The following is an 18,673-nucleotide window of genomic DNA, read 5'->3' on the forward strand; positions in this document are numbered from 1 at the left end:
CTTACACGAATACACTTGGAGTCCAGCACACACACTGTGAACAGCTCAGAAAAAGGTGTCTAAATAATGGAAGGCATTTGTATGTGCGTTTCCTGCTTCTCCCGCCGATGTTTGTTGAAACCAGTTCAGCACGAAATGTTTACTAATGTGGAATGATTCATCGATTCTGCTCACAAGGCCATTAATCATTGCAATGGTTGTTCTCAGGAGCAGTCTAGGTTAATAACGAGATTTATGTGGGAAATTTGAAACATGCTGATAAAACACTGCAGCTCTTTTATCACATTGTAGGTAGAGTTTCTGTTTCTTTTGTTTGTTTGTTTTTTAGCTTCTTCCTGTAATATGATTAAACACTGAAAACCTCTCGATGGAAAACTGGCTTGTTGTTAAAATTTATCTTGTTATTGGATGTTTGGATGTACATTTGGACTGTGCATTTATTATTAATGCTTAGAGAGGAAAAACTTGACCAGTTTAAAATGAATAAAAAATGAGAGGTGGAAAGATGTGGCGGCCAGTCAAATTATAAAGCAAATGTTAACCCTCATTCATTTCTTCTGTCCAAAGCGATTTGTGTATTAATAAATGTCTATTTAACATTCAACACTTTGTGACATTCATTATTCATCCATCCATTTACTTTAACTAAGGAAAGGATAAAAATGTGTTTATTTTTAATTATTTTTATTTAATTTCTTGCCTTTGAATAACACTCAAGTCACTTATTATGCTGTGTTTAGTACAGATTGTAATTATTTACCAAATGACATCATGTTTCCAGCCCAAATGTTTTGAGTTGGTCAACAGGATCACAGGGAACAAACATGCAGATATGTTATGTCTCTGCACAAACGTAACATGTCTGTTGATAACAGCTACAAAAAAAACTGCCAGCATTATTTTAATTTAGTTTGATACCTGCCATTCCCAATTTGTAGAGTTTTAAATGGTTTCAATGGGGGGGAAAAATGTGATTGTTACTAACAGAATTTATATGTACTAACGATAACAAAGACTGCAGGAATTTATATAAGTATATAGTTACAGCAAGTAGATAACAAACACATAAAAACCAAGGCAAACTGAATAAAATTGTGGGAACTTGTTTGGGTTTCCACTCTTGAGGTCTCCCTTTTCCTCGGGCTGAAACATCCTGCGAACCCCCTGCTGCTCATATTGAAGGTGTAAGGCATCAGTTGGTGCGAAGCGTGCCTCGCTTACAGGTGTACTGAGGTTTTTCAAGGACGGAGGTCACCGCTGGTATGGGCTGTTTGTCCCAGTCACCCTGGAAACACACGTGATATGTTCTTAAAATCAAATGTATTATTTAGTTCTCGGTGCTTTAAAATAATAGCCAGACGGTTTAGACAGATTTTATTGAAGTATTAACATTGCCGCCACTGTCACACATTCCTCAAATTCACAAAATTATGAAACGCACATGAAGCTTTGGGACATAGCTTTAAGACTGAAAATGCTAAATACTGTTAAGCTAAACCAGGGGTAGGCAACTCCAGGCCTCGAGGGCCGGTGTCCTGGAGGTTTTAGATGTGTCCATGATCCATCACAGCTGATTTAAATGGAGAAATTACTTCTTCAACATGTCTTGCAGTTCTCCAGAGGCCTGGTAATGAACTAATCATTTGATTCAGGTGTGTTGACCCAGGGTGAGATCTAAAACCTGCAGGACGCCGGCCCTCGAGGCCTAGAGTTCTACACCTGTGATTTACAGGAAACACTGTGACTATGTACTACTACTTTTCAGAAAAAGAAGCTGGTGTGACTCTGATACATTTAAATACGTTCAGTGGCCTTTAACTACATCTTGCTATTATCGGGTCACAAGAGAAGGCCATGGTCAGCAGAAATACTCAGATAGGCTGTTGCATTTAAATGATGCCCAGTTGGTACAAAAGGGCCCAAAGTGTGCCAAGAAAACATCCCCTACACCATTAGACTACTACCAGCCTGAACCACTGATACAAGGCAGAATGGATCCATGTTTTCATGTTTGTATCAGCAGAAATTGAGACCTGTCAGGCCAAGCAACATGTTTCCAATCTTCTTTTGTCCACTTATGGTGAGCCTGAATGAACTGCAGCCTCAATTTTGTGCTTTACAGTAGCTCGCCTGTTTCAAGATTCAGTGTGCCGTGTGTTCAGAGATGCTCTTTTGCATGTCTTTTTTTGTAAGTGTTTAACAAGTGGTCATCTCAGCCATACAATTTTCTGTAAACCTTAGTGATGGTTGTGTTGGAAAATCCCAGTAGGTTGGCAGTTCCTGAAATACTCAGACCAGCAACAAGTATGCCAAGTTTAAAGAGTAATTTGTGTTCTGTATGCAATGCCTTGCACAGTGCTTAAAGCAGGTAGAGCCTGCTGTTGAGCTTTGGTTTTTCTTTGTTGAGCTTCACATGTTTGATTCATGTTTTGTTAAAAACAAAACTTGGATATTTTGCATGAGCTCATCCCTAAATTGGCTCCACTGCTCATTATCTCTTGCAAAGTTTTCAAGTGCCAAACAACATCTGCTGTATGTACTCTGCCATACAGAGTGCTGGCAGCTCAAATACTAAAACCGTGAGCCTGACTATAAGTGCAATTGTTGAATTACTGGGTTAATTTCACTCATTACGGATTCCCCGAAAAAAAAAAAAAAAAAAAAAAATATATATATATATATATATATATATATATATATATTTGCAGTTTTGGCACCATTACTGAAATATGCCAGATAAAAAGGTGTCAAACTAGTTAAAGAAGAGATGTACAGATATACCTTATTTCTAGAGAGACAGAATTGATAATACTTCCGTATTTTAAATCATAAGATTAGATAGAAAAATGCTGCTGGTGCCATTTTTCCAAAGTTGCTAACCACAGTATATTCGCTGACGGGGCTACTGACTACTGCTATGAGAATACACAATATAATTTGAGAACATCAGATGTAGAGCGTCTGTGTTATCGACACATTTTTTTCTGGATCACAGGCAAGTGACTTTCATTACTAGAGCACAAGCTTTTCATTTTGATGTGAAAGTTTTGCGGATGCTCCTGACAAAATGTGGGGATTTTTCAGGTAAAAAAAATCAATCAACAGCTTTGGCCTTAATGGATTAACTAAACAAATCCTCACAGCAGACAGATTTTCTGTACATTTAGCTGATTCAGAACTGTAGCTGTGTACCTTGTGGGTTTCTTTCATAAGCAGTCCTGATTTTAATCTGGATTTTTATGTGACGTATTTGGCCTGAATTTTAAATTGTGTGCTGTTTCCAAACCTAGATCACCTAAAATCCGTTTATCCTTTACTTGTCTTAGTCATGCTCTGTTCGTGTATCCACCGAAACGCTGCAGTATGGTATATGTAACTGCTTTTCACTAACTGCACAAGTTAAGTTAAACTTAAAGACTAAAGCAAAATTTCTGACAGAAAACCTTGATCGAGGCTTCTTCGCAGTTTGTAATTGATTTATTCTCTCTGATCCAAACAGCTTGTGTGCATCTGAGTTGATTTTACAAGTTAACAAGCTGTCTGTTCAGCTGCTCTGACTCACTGTCCCACTGATGTCTTCTTTTGAACTGGCCTAATTGGTGGCTTGGCAGTCTATTGTAGCGGGTGTATGTGTGTGTGACTGGGGACTTACAGGAAAGAGGCGTGCAGTCGACTGATTGCAGTGCATCGAGATGGGGGCTGTGTTATAAAGCGAGTCCAGCACTTCTCCGGTGAATTCATCCCACTCTAGTTGAGAAAACTGCTCCGTCACACTAACCTCACCACACACACACTGGTCATTTCCGTGGAACCTGCAGGGAAGGAGGGTAGGATGGAGAGGGGGAAGAGAGATTTGAAGGAAAGTCAATAAAAGAAGGAGGCAGAGTGAGATTGAGAAAGGATTAGGAATCTGAGTTATCAGGACACAGTTTTACTTTTGGACAATGTAATCACCACGCGTCCCCAGGAGGAGATGAGCTGAGAACAAAAATGGCTTAGTCACATGTGAGAGGAAGAGGGAAAGGAGAAAGAGTAGCTAATCGTTTTAGGGAGCGGGAAATGTTGTGTGCCTGCACTACCTGTTAATGAAGTTAAAATATTTCTGCAGGTATCCTTGGTCAACGTGGCTCTTGCAGAGCTCCAGCTGGGTACGGGGGTAGTAGTGAATGTAGTTGACACACATTTCCTCCATGATGCCAAAACCACCCTGAGGAGACAAAGATATTTCAGACAGTGAAAATATAGTACACAGAGCAGATACAGGGTTGCCAAGACAGCGAGAACAAAAGAAATATGTTGAGTTTTGAAGGAGAAAGATGGAAGGAGATTAAAGAAGCTGCTCGTGGTTATCCTTCTGTTATTCACAATGATCAGGGTGAAATCCAGCAACAAGAAAAGAGTTTTTATATATTCAGAGTGCGCTGCTCACCACTGTAGGCTTGCTCCTATCTTCTGTGTTATAAGTACACTTTGTTATAAGTACGTCACCCTGTGGGATTAAGCACAGATATGAAGACATTCCACCACATTTTATATTTAGCAAACAACACTGATGATACTTTAAGATTACTGCCAGAAAATCCATGCAGTGTCCAGTCAGAGGTCTGCTGCTGCTATTCCCAAGAGATGGGCCAAGCTGCCTCTTCCTGTTGGACTTCTGTTTAAACGCTTTCTACAGTAGTAAGCTACTCTAATTAAAACTTCATAGGCGAAGGGGAAATCATATCTACAGGGCTCTAGCATTAAAAAAAACAATTTTGGAAGACAGTAATCGGAATCTGTTCGTAGAACAAGCACTGTCGTGAAGTAAACAAAAACATGTTATTGCCTTTTGTAATTTCTGTTGAAAATACAGCCATTTGTTGGATACTTACAGGCAAAATGTTCACCATTTTCCTAAGAACTCGGATTGTCTGTATGAAAACAAAGACAAAAAGAAAGACAAAAATAGAGTTTTTCAAAATTAATAATAAGTCCTGCAAGAAGCTTCTGGGTTTAAGAAGCTTCTGGGCTGTAAGTGATGATGTGATGGTGAATGGGTGTTTGTCTCTATGTGTTAGCCCAACAATAGATTGGTGCTATAACCTAAAAAGCAGTCTGCTGTTCAACCTATGACAGGCGTAGGATAGTCCCCTGGATGGATGGATACATGCATGGATGTATGTATTGATAAAAGAGTTCACATTTACCACTGCAAAATGCAATACTCTGCATAGCATCTTAATTTTAGATATAACTGGATACTCTGTGTACAGCACAAATGCAGTAAGAAAAACCAGTGGCTGCTTTCCTTGGAGGCACCTTTCACAGTTATTAGCTTTCTCTGTTAAAAGGTCTATTAGCTTGGCTGAGACTGGTTTGATGCGGTTCTTATTGCTCAATAAGGCTGCAGGTGAAACTTAATCGGACATCAGCAGCAGCTGGACGTTTTATTTGAGAGTCTGTGTCCAGCTGTGTGTGTGTATTTGCCTCAGGATAGTGTGCATAAATAAAACACAGCAGATGTCGACAACTGATTAGATGTTTAGTTGATAGGTCTTTGCATATAAGGCATTATATAAGGCATCCATCTATTACCTGAACTGCACCTTCACTCATTCATCAATGCTTTTCTCTAATATAAAGCCGGAAATGGAGACAAATTGTGTCTCTTTGCTGCTGCAAAGCTCCTGTAAAGGGAACTATTCAAAACCAGGATGCTGCTGAAGCTGAAGACTACATCACTATCTAGTGACGTCAATACTGATGTCAGTGCTTATACAAGGTTGCTGATGGTCTTTAGATGTATAAAAATGTTAAGTGTTCTAAGTGTGAGCTTCTCTTTTGCTCCTGTTTTTTGGACAGAAGTGACTTCTGACCTTCATCACTAGATACACTTTTTTGTTTTTTAAGAATAAGAATCTTTTTCAGTTACATATTGACTCTATTTTGAAATAGTTTTTCTAAAGCACATGTCAAAACTTGTTGAGCCTTTGCTCCCCAAAAATGAAAAGCTACCCGATGCCTACAGCCAATTTAGAATCGCCAGTTAACCCAACCTTCATATTTTGGACTGTGGGTGGAGCAGGCACAGGGATGATGTGCAGTACTTTCATACTGAAAGATTTCAGCTGATCAGTAAGTTGGAACTTGCTGAGAGACAGGAGTGCTAATTTGTACACCACTGTGCCATCCAATGTGTCCCAAGTGCTTTTTAATATTAAACCCAACATGTTATTAACCAGCCAGTGAAAATATACTGTAAAAGTATGTGATTTATTCCTATTTTAACAGAACATTATTAAATTACTCAGCATTAACCACAGGAAATTAGTAAGTAAATGATGAAGAAGTACTGTGATTGACTCACAAACACGTTGTGTACATCATTAACAACATGCATGATTGCATATTTATTTGCATTTTTAGCTGTTTTTTGCCTCTCTAGCTTGTCTGTGTATCTTATGGCCTGTGTATAGTGTACACGGGTCACTTTACCACAGTCCAATCAGACTTTACGGCAGTAAAACAGCTTCTTTTTTTTAAATGTTGGAGAAAGTAGTAAAAGGGTAGAAAAAGACTTAATTTACCAAATATTTGTTGTGAATAAGCTTTGAAACACACATCTCTTTGAGATCTAAAATAAAGGCCACCTTAACCCAGTCTAATTTTAGACACAGTGTGCAAAGGTGGAGTTCCTCTGCGTAAACAGAGCCCTGCTATCTCCCACCTGGTAGTGCGTACTGAAATGCTGGTCTTCCTGTACCACCTCCAGCTCTTTGCCTCCCCTCACCAAAATCGTCCTCACCCCACGCCCCGCCAAGTGGGTGTGCAGCTGGGAAGCAAATACATAGATTCCACCTGAAGGCAAAGCCTGGGTAGACAGAGAAAGAGTCAAGCTCCAAGTAAAACTTTTTTTTTACCATAGAGACAAAGAGAAAAAACTTGGGAAAAGAAAGACATGTCAGCCAAAATATCCCCCCCAGCATTTTAACTATAAATAATGAAGTAAATCTGTACATACTGTTTGGGTACACTTGGAGGTGCAGTATCCACTGAGGTAAAAGGTGTGTTGTTTAGGTGGGATAGCCATTACAGGAGTGTAAACGAGGCCCAGCTCCATGATCCCTGCATCGTAGCGCCTCAGGCTCGGGGTGTAATACAGTCGTATCCCTGATGAGTCACGCCGGCCTGCGTGAAGAATATTAAAATATTAGAACACATTTAGCATATCTTAAGTTAACTACTTACTTTTAGATCATTTTAAAACATTTGATAGCCAGAATAGTCTTGTATTATACCAGACTAAGAATACACATAAGGAATTTATTTCAGGTGCTGTTTGTGTGCTACAGCAACAGATCTTGGAAGGAGATTAACAGAAACATAAAAAGAGGATTATAAGGTAAGGTCTAGTTAATATGTAATTATATACTGTAATATGTAGTATGTATGTTTGGCCCAGGTAAATATGACTCCTCCTATTTTCTGTCAACTGTTTAGACAACACAGTATAACAACCTCTAAAACGCTTGCTATGTGCAATTTGTTAGCATAAGATATTAAAAGGTGATCTTGGTGATATTTCTGAAATTAATTTAATAATTCAAGAGGAACCCTCTTGGTCCAGGGGTCCAGCTGGGGACCTTTGTTGAATGTCATCCTCCACCCCTCGCTTCCTTGTTTCCTGTTATTGAAGACCTGTGGTTTCTAAATTATTTTAAATCGCAGAAATACTGTATTATAAGAGCCAGGGCTGAAAAAGTAAGAAATACTTGGAAGATATCTGTGTATTTCAAGGTTTGATTGGGATAAGGAAGACAAAGTGAGTCTGCACTGACAGAGTTCAAGACAACCCTGTGGATCTTGGAGAGAGATACTGCACAGAGAGTCCTGCTGCTGCTGCTGTGTGTGTGTGTGTGTGTGTGTGTGTGTGTGTGTGTGTGTGTGTGTGTGTGTGTGTGTGTGTGTGTGTGTGTGTGTGTGTGTGTGTGTCAAAGAAAGTGAAAAACATTCTTAGAGGCATGCGCCTGAAGTTTGTATGTTCACATATATACTGTATGTACCGGATATAAGGAGAGGGTTGTGGTAATGGACCTCCAGACGGAGGAATCTTGAGGAACCTGGTCCACCCATAGCCAAGCCTGCATCAGGGGGATAGTAGAAAGCCTGCAAATACACATAAATGCACACAAATACACACATATGTATGATTAGTTTTTTTTTTTAAGATCATGTCACAGGTTTTTTTCACATATCATACAACACGGCAAAAACGTTTTCGGGTTTCCTTTAATAATTTTTTTTATATGCTTGCAATATATTGTTCCATTTATCCATAAGCATCATTCTTCTGTTCTCTGAACATGTGATCGCTTCGTCAAAGCAAGCTCTCCTTGTCCTGTTCAATAGAATTCTTGCTGAAGCCCGCAAAGAAACAGGGATACCTATGCACAACCAAGTACATAGTTTAAATCTGTAAATTAATTTACTTAGCACAGGTTATTACTGACAACTGAGAATTTTTTTTGTCATGTCATGTATAATTATGACTTAAATCATGTGTATCTATATTTTTCTTATAGAAAAAGAAATATTTTTTTACAAAAAAGAAAAAAAAATACTACAAACAAAAAAGGCTGTATTCTTCGGGATCATATCAGAGCCACTGCCTTCATCGATTACATAGAGAAATCCACGTTAAGCTTTAATCTTGCTCTCATGTCATAACATTAAATCCTCTGAAACATGTCCCTTGCACACAAACGCACCTTTTTCTTCGGTGCTATTCTCCCTTTTTGCATTCTGATAGCATCATTCATTATTGATTTTCTTCACTTCAGAACTTCCTTCACTCTATTTTTCTCTTTTTCTCTTGTTTTGCATGGCCACGTTTCCCTTCTGATGCGGTGCCGAGGAGAATGAAACAACACTATTAAGAGGTGATGAAAGAGGCCTGAATATTTCCCACCTAATCTTGTCTCCACAGCTCACAGCTCACAGAAGGCATCCTGCTTGTTTTTGTTTAGCTGGCAGATAATCCAATCGGAGAGGGGCCAGGCTGCCTGTGATACAGTGGGGAGTAGTGCAGACAAATATGTTGACAGCCTCACCATTCCTTGTCTGCTTTGCTTCTTGTGGCCAGCAGTAGGCTACCAAAGTATGGTAGATTAATAGCTGATAGATGACCGACTGACTATGTAGCTGACTACTTCATAACAAGCGTCACCTCCCCTGTTTATGAGAGGTCCTTTCAAAAATGTAAATCTCCCAAAGAAAACGACACAAATCGTGGAACCTGGTTAAAAATAAAACAAACTGGCGATATGATGATGCTTTATCACTGCTATGCAATCTTTTAGTGACTTTCAGAGGTAATAAGGACATGACTCCAAAACTCTGCAACCAGATGCCACAAAGAAAACTTCTAAATGTTATAATTATTATTAGATTTCACTACATAATAATTAAAGATGAATGAAAAGCTTAATGGCATTAAAGATGCTGATTTACGCTCATTTGTAACTCTGTATTTTTATACTTGGTGTTTGTGGGATTCATAGTTTAGTCCTTATTTATCATATACTGGACCTTACATCATCCCCTCTAGTTCGTCTGCTGTCTGAAACCAGACAGTTTAGCTCTCCTTGGGTTGGGGGCCCCATCTCTTAAAGTTCTCAGCCACCTTTGGTGGTGCCTCCCATTGATGTTCCTGTACACAATGCCAGCCACTTACTCGTGCCTCCGTGTAAGCATCTTACATCCTGCTACTATGTGGTGAATAGACTCTGGGACATCTATGCGCAGTGTGTGGCAGACTCCTGTCTCTATGGATGTGGTCCTTAGGGCCTGTTCTTGTGCTGGTATAATCAGAGCTCTGTAATGTCCTTTAGGCCGACATTTTGTAGCCACTAGCAGGATTTTTTTAATGTCAGTCACTTCAGTCAGTGGTACATCTTATGCAGGGACTTAGTCCTCCACTATAGTTCGTCTTCCTGTTCCTCATCACTGTGTGTCTTCAGCTGCCTACGGCACTTGGTGTACAGTGTGACCTTGGCAATGGGGGACAGCAGAGCTCTGAGCAGAACTCCTTTTTAACTTTGGTTTGTTCGCTACCAAACCTCAAACTTTTTAGGTGCTAAATGTTCCACACTGACTTCTTTGCTCTGAAAACAGCTGTCTTCTACAGCTGGCAATGAATTTGTTGAAGGTAAAAACTGTGGACAGGGAAGTGAAAGCAATGAGAAAAAAAAAAGGCAAGCAAGTTTTCGTAGAGGGGAGGCAAGCCTCAGAATAAGGTAGCAGTTTTGTGATTGAAAAGAAAAACAAATCACTAACAACAAGAATCTAAGTACTGTTTGGGTTGCATCTGTATTTTTCTGCTTCTTAAAAAGCCATCCCAACCCATGTTCTCTAGTAGCAAACACTTGGAGAATTCAGCCTCACAATGATAGGAAGAGCCAGCGTTAAAGGGTAGAAAAGTGGCACTGCTATAAACGGCTCGCTGCAGCAAGCCAAGTTATTCCTGTTTCAACTTTTCTGACACCTTCTCCTTACCTCCTCACTGCAGTTTTAATTTGTGTCTCCTATGACGATATTTGTGCTTCCATGTAAGCATGAATATTTCTGTGTGAGTGTGCATCCCACATGCAGACTGTCTCCAAGCTCTTAATAGATATGTGCTGCGTGTGGGCTCATCTATACAAGATTTTATGCTGGCAATTCTAGGCTTGGATATCACTTGCGTAGGAGTTTTTGTTTATCTCCTATTATTGGTACAAGCTTTGGACCAAAAACTTTCCCAACTCTGTGTTTCAATTAAGCACTTGCTATATGTATTGAAAAAAAAAAGTTTTTAAAAATAATGTTTATGTGGGTGTCAGTCTTTTTTAAATTATTTTCCCTTTGTGGCTTATCTGTTTTGCAAATTGATGACATTTGGGTTAGGAATTTAAGCTTATTTGTATTTCATACTGAGGCAAGGTAATGTCATTCAGACAGGAGTAGGAAGGTCAGTATTTCCCATCATACCTCAGCCCCCATAGCCCATGCAGCTAGCACGTGTCGGCAAAAGTTGAGCTTTTTCGGCTTCATTTTGTCATCACAGGAGCCGCTGTACCCTGGAACTGCAGGGACATCCGGAGAACACTCAAACACTTCTATGTGATGCACGATGGCCTCGTTCCCTGGAGTTATCGCCGACTCGTACTGAAAGAAAAAAAGAAACCGTATATGTATTTTTATTGCTGCAAGACATGTCAATACTGCTGTGGCAGGAAGTCACAGGCTGAAATGTATCTGTTTTTTTCTGCTGTCATGTAACATTAAAGGCATTACGTTCCCATATGTGCCGAGGATTTCTTAGTAATCTATGTCACTAAAAATGCCTGTGAAAAGGGTTATTTTTTGTGTTGACACTTCTGCTTTGTGGCCATGCTGGGTATTTTGTTTGATCTAGCTTGTAGACATGGAGAATAACAGCTGCCTGTGCACAATCATCTGAAACACCCCCTCAGCTGTGTGTAAAAAGACTATTCGCTGAATATTTCTGTTTTTACAAGCTTTTTTTCCTTTCTTTTTTACCATAACAATGTGGTTCTTGGCCAAATTTTCCGGCAGGTTGTGGATGTAGCACCAGTAGGTGGTCTCTTGATTTGGTATGATGACATTTGGTGCCACTACATCTAACATTTGTACGTCTGGAGGCAGGGTAGGTGGCGGCGTGTCGGGACGCAACATCAGGACTCTCTGTACGCCGGTGCGGATCTCGGACAGGTTCAGCTTATCCAGTGAGGCAAGTGGTTTATCCAAGAAGCCGTAGATGATGTGCACAGTCCCCTCCTGACAAATTAGAGCAATCACAAAAGAAAGAGTGTTTAATGGCCACAATAGGAGAATATGAACCTCCATGATGTGCATTTCTACTTAAGCGTCCCTTCATTTTTATTAGGCTTTAATGCCTTCTGAGGCAAGCACAGCAAACTTTTCATTATGTTGTCATAGTGATGAGCCTTGCTTTGGTGCATCTGACTTAAAAATCTAATGTGGTGCCATGGAAACTATAATCATTATAATGTTCAGAGTGTTTTATATTCACACCTTAAATTAATCAGGTTCACAGCAATGAAAATACTGCAAAAGTGCAGGCACGTGCAGACGCATGCACATAGGCCCTTTCTCATTAGCATGCACAGTGCAAAGACAATGTGTTACATTGATGCGCTAACTCAAATACTTTCTGTCTGACACTCATGATTTTTCCTCCTTCTTCATCACCTTCTTGTTGTTTTGGCTTGAGGCCAAAACCAGCAAGTAAAATCATGCTGTAGTTCAGTCAGACGTGATCTGTGTAGCACCTTGTCATACAGATTATTGCCATACAAAGTGATTTAGAGGTGAAAAATCAAAAAGACAGCAAAAAGATAAACACTACAGTACTGGGGTTACAGTAAATAATTTTTCAACTTAGTCATTAAAGGCAATTAAACAAACAAAAAGAAAATGTGTGCTCTCAGAATAAAACAACGCCCTTAATTTGAAGAATATTTAAAGCACTTCCTGGATTTCAATTTGTTGCATCTTCAAAAAATAAAAATACAATAACTGAGCCTTACACCGGAGTATCGTTGCACTGGTTTACTGAACCTTACTTTCAGGGCATGTACAGAACATGAGCATCCATTTTCTACTGCCTCCTACAGGACACACTCTTCTTCCACTTCCTTACACATTAATGTAACACAGAACTAATACTGCCTCTCCTGGCATTACCATTGTAACAACACATTCATTCTGTTTCTTTCAGAAGAATAACAGGAACTTAGGATGTAGGTATCTATGAATAATAACTATTATGTATACTCATATATTTATATAACCACTTATTTCTTGCGATACCACACAATTGTTTTTGTTTAGAGTGCTCCTTAGAAGGGACACATATAAATTAAAAAATATATAGAAGAGTTTAGAGGCGCTGTCTTTTAAACAATATTTAAAATGCATTTATTCTTACAGCGTAGCCGTCTTCAAGTAAGTTTCGACAGGGAGTTAAACAGATTTCATTGAATCAATTATTCTTTTCTGGCATTGTTCCACAGACAGGAATTTTCTCCTCCAATCCTCCAATGTGGTCAAGATGGTATCTAGCCATCACAGGAGGTAATTAGCATACCTCTAGCCTACATATGACAAACAAGGTTTTACAGTAAATAAAGTGATGAGCGGCAAATTAGCATCAGCATGCATCTTTGTCTGAATTTAAATGACACATTACACGTCTGCTGAATTGCCAACATCTCCTTTCAATGTGAAGAGGCGCCAGTCAAAAGAGACTAAACCAACGGGAAGGTTTTTAGATTTACAAATTACAGACTATTAAATATCCTGGCTTACATGAGGACTTCACTGCCTTTTTAAAACCTTGTTTGTCATTTAAAATGCTTTTATAGTATGTGCAATCAGTTTTGTGTTGCTTAAGAATTTGAGGGCTTGCTGAAAACCACTGGGAGGTTTTTTCAGTTTGAACAACACCCATAACTATGCGGTTCTTCAGTAATAGGTAACTTACCTGCTAATTTCCTAACTGAGTTTATCTGATGACTTCTGGCGTGCACTCCTTTTCCTCCGTTCACCTTTACTTGGGGGAGCAGTTCAGATTTAGCAGTTTGTAAGATAAATTGTTGCTTTGGGGAGTTTTATGCATTTATTTATTCACTGCATTCTAGTGGGATAGCCGTGACGATAGCCAGCCTCTCTTTCTGAAAACTGTAATTAACAGTGTGAGCAATATTTTAATAATCTTTGGTTTTAAAAAGGAAAGCAAAAGGAAAAAGAACTGCACCATCAAATTCATAAATAAACCACCTAAAGAAAGAGTCTCTTACTAGGTTTCTCCTGAGTACCAGAGCTTTAAAGAGCAGTGACATACACTAAGAATATAAACTCTTCACACCTCTATGACGTAGTCTCTGGGATCGCAGGTACTGAATGGTCTTTTGAAGAGCAGGTAATATCCTTCAGCTTTCTGTTTGGCTTCAATCAGGTCGTAGTCTTGTTGGCTGTCTAGTGATACATGACCCTTGCTGTCACTCCAAGCATCCTGCAGGAGAAGACAGAATAAGTCTGGTTAGGTTTTGAATAACACGCAACAAATAGCAAAGCAAAACATTTGAGAACACAGCGATAAGTTAGAGTCAACACTGAGCAACCTATTCTTAACTGAGGGTTAGTCTAGGTTACATTCTTTCAGGGAATTTCATTATTCTGCCATTAATGAACAAATTTCGGGAGAGTTACGAGTGTGTGCAAAGCATGTAGCTGCTTGTTTCTTAAGTGGTGAAAAAGTTTTGGAGTTGTTTGGCAAGTAATTATAATCCAGTTAGAGAAATCATTGAAAGTGTGCCAGTTTGTGTTTTAGAGCCATCCAAGCCTGGTGTACACGATATTCTATTTCTCTGCCAGGGGGCTTTGCAGCAGCTCAGCTCGCTCTATCCACTTCTGTTATGTTTCTCACATTCATACCTGGCCAGAATAGCACCTAAGATCTCTTTCTTTATTTCCGTCTCCCTCTCTGTCGCTCTTATATAACTGTTCTGCACACACTTCATAGACTTTAAAGCCAGCAATTCTGAAAACATACAGTATGTACAAATCAGGGGGAAAATGTTCACATTAAACAATATGTGCTATGTATGCATGTATGGAATTCACAAGCTGTGAGCTCTACAGATGGCTGAGACACAGAGTTATACAACTATTTTAAAAAGTGTTGAAGCCACAGTTTATGTGTTATCTAATCTTTTTATTTATTTGTTGTTGTTGTTGTTTTTAAAGGAATCTCCGCTGCGTGTGAATGAGTGGAGGAATCTTTTGTCCCTGCCCTCTGAAAAAGCACAGATCAGTGTATAAGTTATGATAGAGGTCTTTCAGTCCTGGGTCACACAATAAACATGTTGGTAAATGCAGTGGGTAAAATTAATGTTGATTGTGAGGGTTTTTTTCCTAGTGTCATATAAAGAAATTAAGACTTGAGACTTTTGCTAGCTTTTTTTTAGCTGCTGAATGCTCCAGTGTGTGCACAAGGTAGGCAACACTTTCTAACATCCTCTTTTCCCCCTGAGCAGGTAGGTGGGATTTTAGAGCTTCCATCCAAGCGCAGGTGAGAATGATCCTACACAAGGAATGAGAGTAAACAAAAAAAAAGATAACATTTCAGAACAGACAACCAAAGAATGACAGGCTTGATACAGATGAAGAGCTATTGAGACTAAACTGATAATTCTCTGTAGTTTTATCATTTCCAAGGACTCTTTACACATCGTCATCTGGTACAGACCATTATCAATTTTTTTTTATTGTTTATATTTGCTTTAATACTCTTGAAAAAAATTCCAAACTACCGGTACTTGCATTTGTTTTATGTTATTTAATGTTACTATATCTAATATAGCAGCTGTAAATGGCTTTGCATTAACAACTGTTCATAACTGTCATACTGCTGGACCCACAAGTTTTAAGTTCTGTGGACTTTGAAATCTTATTTATTATGTTTTTTAGCTTTTTAAATGTCTTATTGTTTTCTTTCTTTTAGCTTTAAGTTCTATTGTGTGTTTATTTCATCTTCCATACACACTGCTGTGAAGATCATAGCAGAGATTTTTTTTTCATCAATCTATTGAAAGTCCGGAGTTTCTGAGTTCCTGATTGTACAGAAATGGTTCAAGCTTGAGTAGCCAGTCACTGAAAAGTGTGTGAATATATGTGCGTGTGTGTGTGTGTGTGTGTGTGTGTGTGTGTGTGTGTGTGTGTGTGTGTGTGTGCGTGCGTGTACGCGTGTGTGTGTGAGTATGTGCCTGAGAGGGAGCAAGAAAGAGAGGGAGGGAGGGAGGGAGACAGTGGAACAGCAGTGACCTTTCTTCTGTGGGTAATTTTGGCCTCCTGAGGGAAGAACGATGGAACTGGAGAAGAAAGAAAGTCCGACAGGAGGCAATCGATTGAACAAGAAAAGACTTACAATGATGCGAGTGTTACATGTAGATTGTAGATGCTTTTAAAAGGTGGGAATGCTAGACACCGACATTTATGGAAATATTTCAGAATTAAATGAAGGCATATCTTTGAAATTAAGTATAAATTATACAAATTGTTTAAATTTTACACTACTCCTTATTAATTCATAAACATTCTTATTACATGTATCCCCATTTTAAACTGGACAATTCCATGTCAAGATCCAAAAGCATGCAGCTTGTTGATATATATGTAAAATAAATGTATTGTACTTAATTTTTTTCCCCATCTTATTGAAGGAAACAAGAAAATTGTCTGTAATAGATATGGATTATTGGAACGTATTAGCACCACATGTGTTGCCTGTAGCTGAAAAATAAGTGATATTCCATATTTTGATAACTACACCACTTAGACTCTGTTCTTATGTTACTATTATAAAATATTAAAGAAAAATATCTAAAGGAGAAGGAATGAGAATCTAAACACATTCTGGTGCTTTCGTTAATATTTCCACATAAACTCTTTAGGAATACTAAAAGAGGGGGGAAAGTGTAAATCCAAACATTTTTATAGCTATGTATATTATTTTTAAGGACAGCGTATTAGAGAAAAAGTTGGATTTTGTTTAAAGGCTCAAGTCTGGCAAAAAGAAAATGAGGTAATATACATACACATCTTAATCAGCACAGGATTCAACTTTGATATGCTAATATCTGCTAATAATTCCCAGATGAATTTCAGCTATTAGTGCTGTTTGAGTGATTTCCAATTAGTGCAGACCGCCTGCATCCTTTGTGACTATGTGATCATGAAGCACACCATCCGCCGGCTCCTTCTGGAAAAACACCAATCTCACACTCCAAGGACCACAGGCAGATGATTTCTGAGAAAGAGGAAAATCTCACCTCTTTAAGGACTTCTGTGTAATCCCTGAGCATTTATGAATATGGCAAGCTAACTTGCAATAAAAATTGGCAAAGGGGGCACGATAGACTCTTTTACCTACTAAAATTAAAGTCCTTTTTACAGAGTCTTATGAAGATAAAATACACACATCTAGGGTTTACTTACTCCAAAGTAGCTCTGGGTTCCAGAGTCCCACAGTACCAACAGGTCAGCATTGGTCAGCTCTCCCCGATCGGACATCCCCAGGACCACCCCGTGTCTGAGCTCTGCAACCCTCAGCTCCATATAAATCTCCTGGTTGGTGTAGCTGACGTTCCAAGCCAGCTGGAGCTCCCCACGTGGATCAAGGGGCACCCGGAAAGGCATGGGGAGAGGTGGGAGAGGGCGAGAGGGGTTCGGTTTAAGGCTGGACACTTCAACAGCATTGTTGGGCGCCTGGTAAGAAGCCACCAAGATGACCATTAGAGCAGCCAGGGCAGTAAAATACATGATGGTTATGTCCTGAAGGCGAAGGTTTTTGCTGAAGATCCGCATCCCCAACGACAGATCGTAATGAGCTTCAGTAAAACAGCGAACAGAGTCTCTCAGGTTTTCTTTCCACCTCTATTTATTTTCTTTCTCTTTAACCAAAGTTGAACTGGAGTTCAATCCAAAATGTTTTGTGGAAACTTTTTCTCCAGAGCTGTAAAATTCTCCAATCTCAAGCACTCACTGTGTTTCTCTTCTTTGCATTCTGGCCACGGCAGAATCCCTTTCAGTGGTCATTCGAGGATTGTTGTTTTTTCTTCACATGTTTTCTATCCTCTCAGGCTCTCGTTTTCTGAAAAGTTTGACTTTCTTTTAAAAACCACCAGTTTCCCAGTGTTTAGGTTTCTCTGTCTCCAAACCTTTTTGGGTATTGTCTCTGAGCAACTGCCCGGTCTCTGTCTGTCTCATCCACCTCTCTGGTTTTTAAGAGACTCCTCCCTAGTGATTTGTCTGTTTTTATCCAGCCTAATGGTATTACATTTGTTGAGGAAAATTGGATTGTATTCTTTAGGCCCTGGGGTCAACCATGATTCTGCACATCTGCCAGACCCTAATTGATCCAAATTCAACCATGGACATTATCAGCGACAATCAGCTTCAGCTAACCAAACTTTATTGCTGACTCCATCTTTGTCGCTTTGTCTTTTTGCTCGGTAAACATGTATCATATTAAAATTTTGTTTTATACCTAGCTTTTTTGGGTATTTAAAAAAGCAGATTTAGGGGGCAGCAAACGGTTCGGGAGGAGTAAACAGGGCATTAACTTATTAGGCCCATTCCTTAAGCCACTGCCTGAGGCTGCAGAAGACCTAATCAAGCTGTCAATTATGGGGTTCAAAAGCAGAAAGGACATGGTTTTAAAGGTTAGAAAAGTCCCTGCGGAAACCTGTTTGTGTGTCGTGTATGTCTGTGTTTGCATGTGGCAAAATAGAGGACGAATTGGAAGAATGAAAGACTGCTATCACAGTATTTCTACCTTCTGCATATATTTGAGTATTTTTGCATCAGATAAGGAAATAATGGGTTGATATTTGAGAAGGATTGTCAGGCTAGCTGGAAGTTACTGCTGGCAAGATTTACAGGAAAATGCCGGGCACGTATTCCCCTTATATATGACCTTTTACATTTCAACGAGCCACTGGTGAGCTATACGGGTGTAATCCAGAACCCAGTGGCTGTACTTTCAGGTTTCGGGTACAGGTGCACCCTTCTGACTGTACACACCCCCAAAAAAACCAAAAAATAT

General features: G+C 39.3%; 1 protein-coding gene across 1 annotated transcript; it reads right to left on the reverse strand.

Annotated features, from left to right (window-relative positions):
- Window positions 1-1,192: 1,192 nt before the first annotated feature.
- dbh (dopamine beta-hydroxylase (dopamine beta-monooxygenase)) lies at window positions 1,193-17,433 on the reverse strand. Its single transcript, XM_085358099.1, has 12 exons — window positions 17,065-17,433; window positions 13,934-14,080; window positions 11,563-11,820; window positions 11,011-11,187; window positions 8,046-8,148; window positions 7,004-7,170; window positions 6,710-6,853; window positions 4,875-4,913; window positions 4,430-4,489; window positions 4,080-4,207; window positions 3,653-3,812; window positions 1,193-1,285 (listed from the first exon to the last, which is right to left on the reverse strand). The coding sequence occupies exons 1-12, from the start codon at window positions 17,431-17,433 to the stop codon at window positions 1,193-1,195; spliced, it is 1,845 nt and encodes a 614-aa protein (XP_085214225.1).
- Window positions 17,434-18,673: the final 1,240 nt, after the last annotated feature.

The sequence above is a fragment of the Diplotaxodon limnothrissa genome, linkage group LG7 (genome assembly GCF_057381915.1).
Source record: "Diplotaxodon limnothrissa isolate DT_005_m linkage group LG7, D_limnothrissa_male_GT1.1, whole genome shotgun sequence".
In the NCBI taxonomy this organism is placed as follows: Eukaryota; Metazoa; Chordata; class Actinopteri; order Cichliformes; family Cichlidae; genus Diplotaxodon; species Diplotaxodon limnothrissa.

What these genes read in the sequence shown, in the direction of transcription:
- dbh (XM_085358099.1), bottom strand. Translation starts at nt 17,433, where the DNA reads ATGCGGATCTTCAGCAAAAACCTTCGCCTTCAGGACATAACCATCATG. An exon ending in CCAAGAACCACATTGTTATG is followed by an intron (nt 11,188 to 11,562) that starts GTAAAAAAGAAA and finishes TTTTTCTTTCAG; the next exon opens with TACGAGTCGGCGATAACTCC. An exon ending in CATGGGCTATGGGGGCTGAG is followed by an intron (nt 8,149 to 11,010) that starts GTATGATGGGAA and finishes GTGTATTTGCAG; the next exon opens with GCTTTCTACTATCCCCCTGA.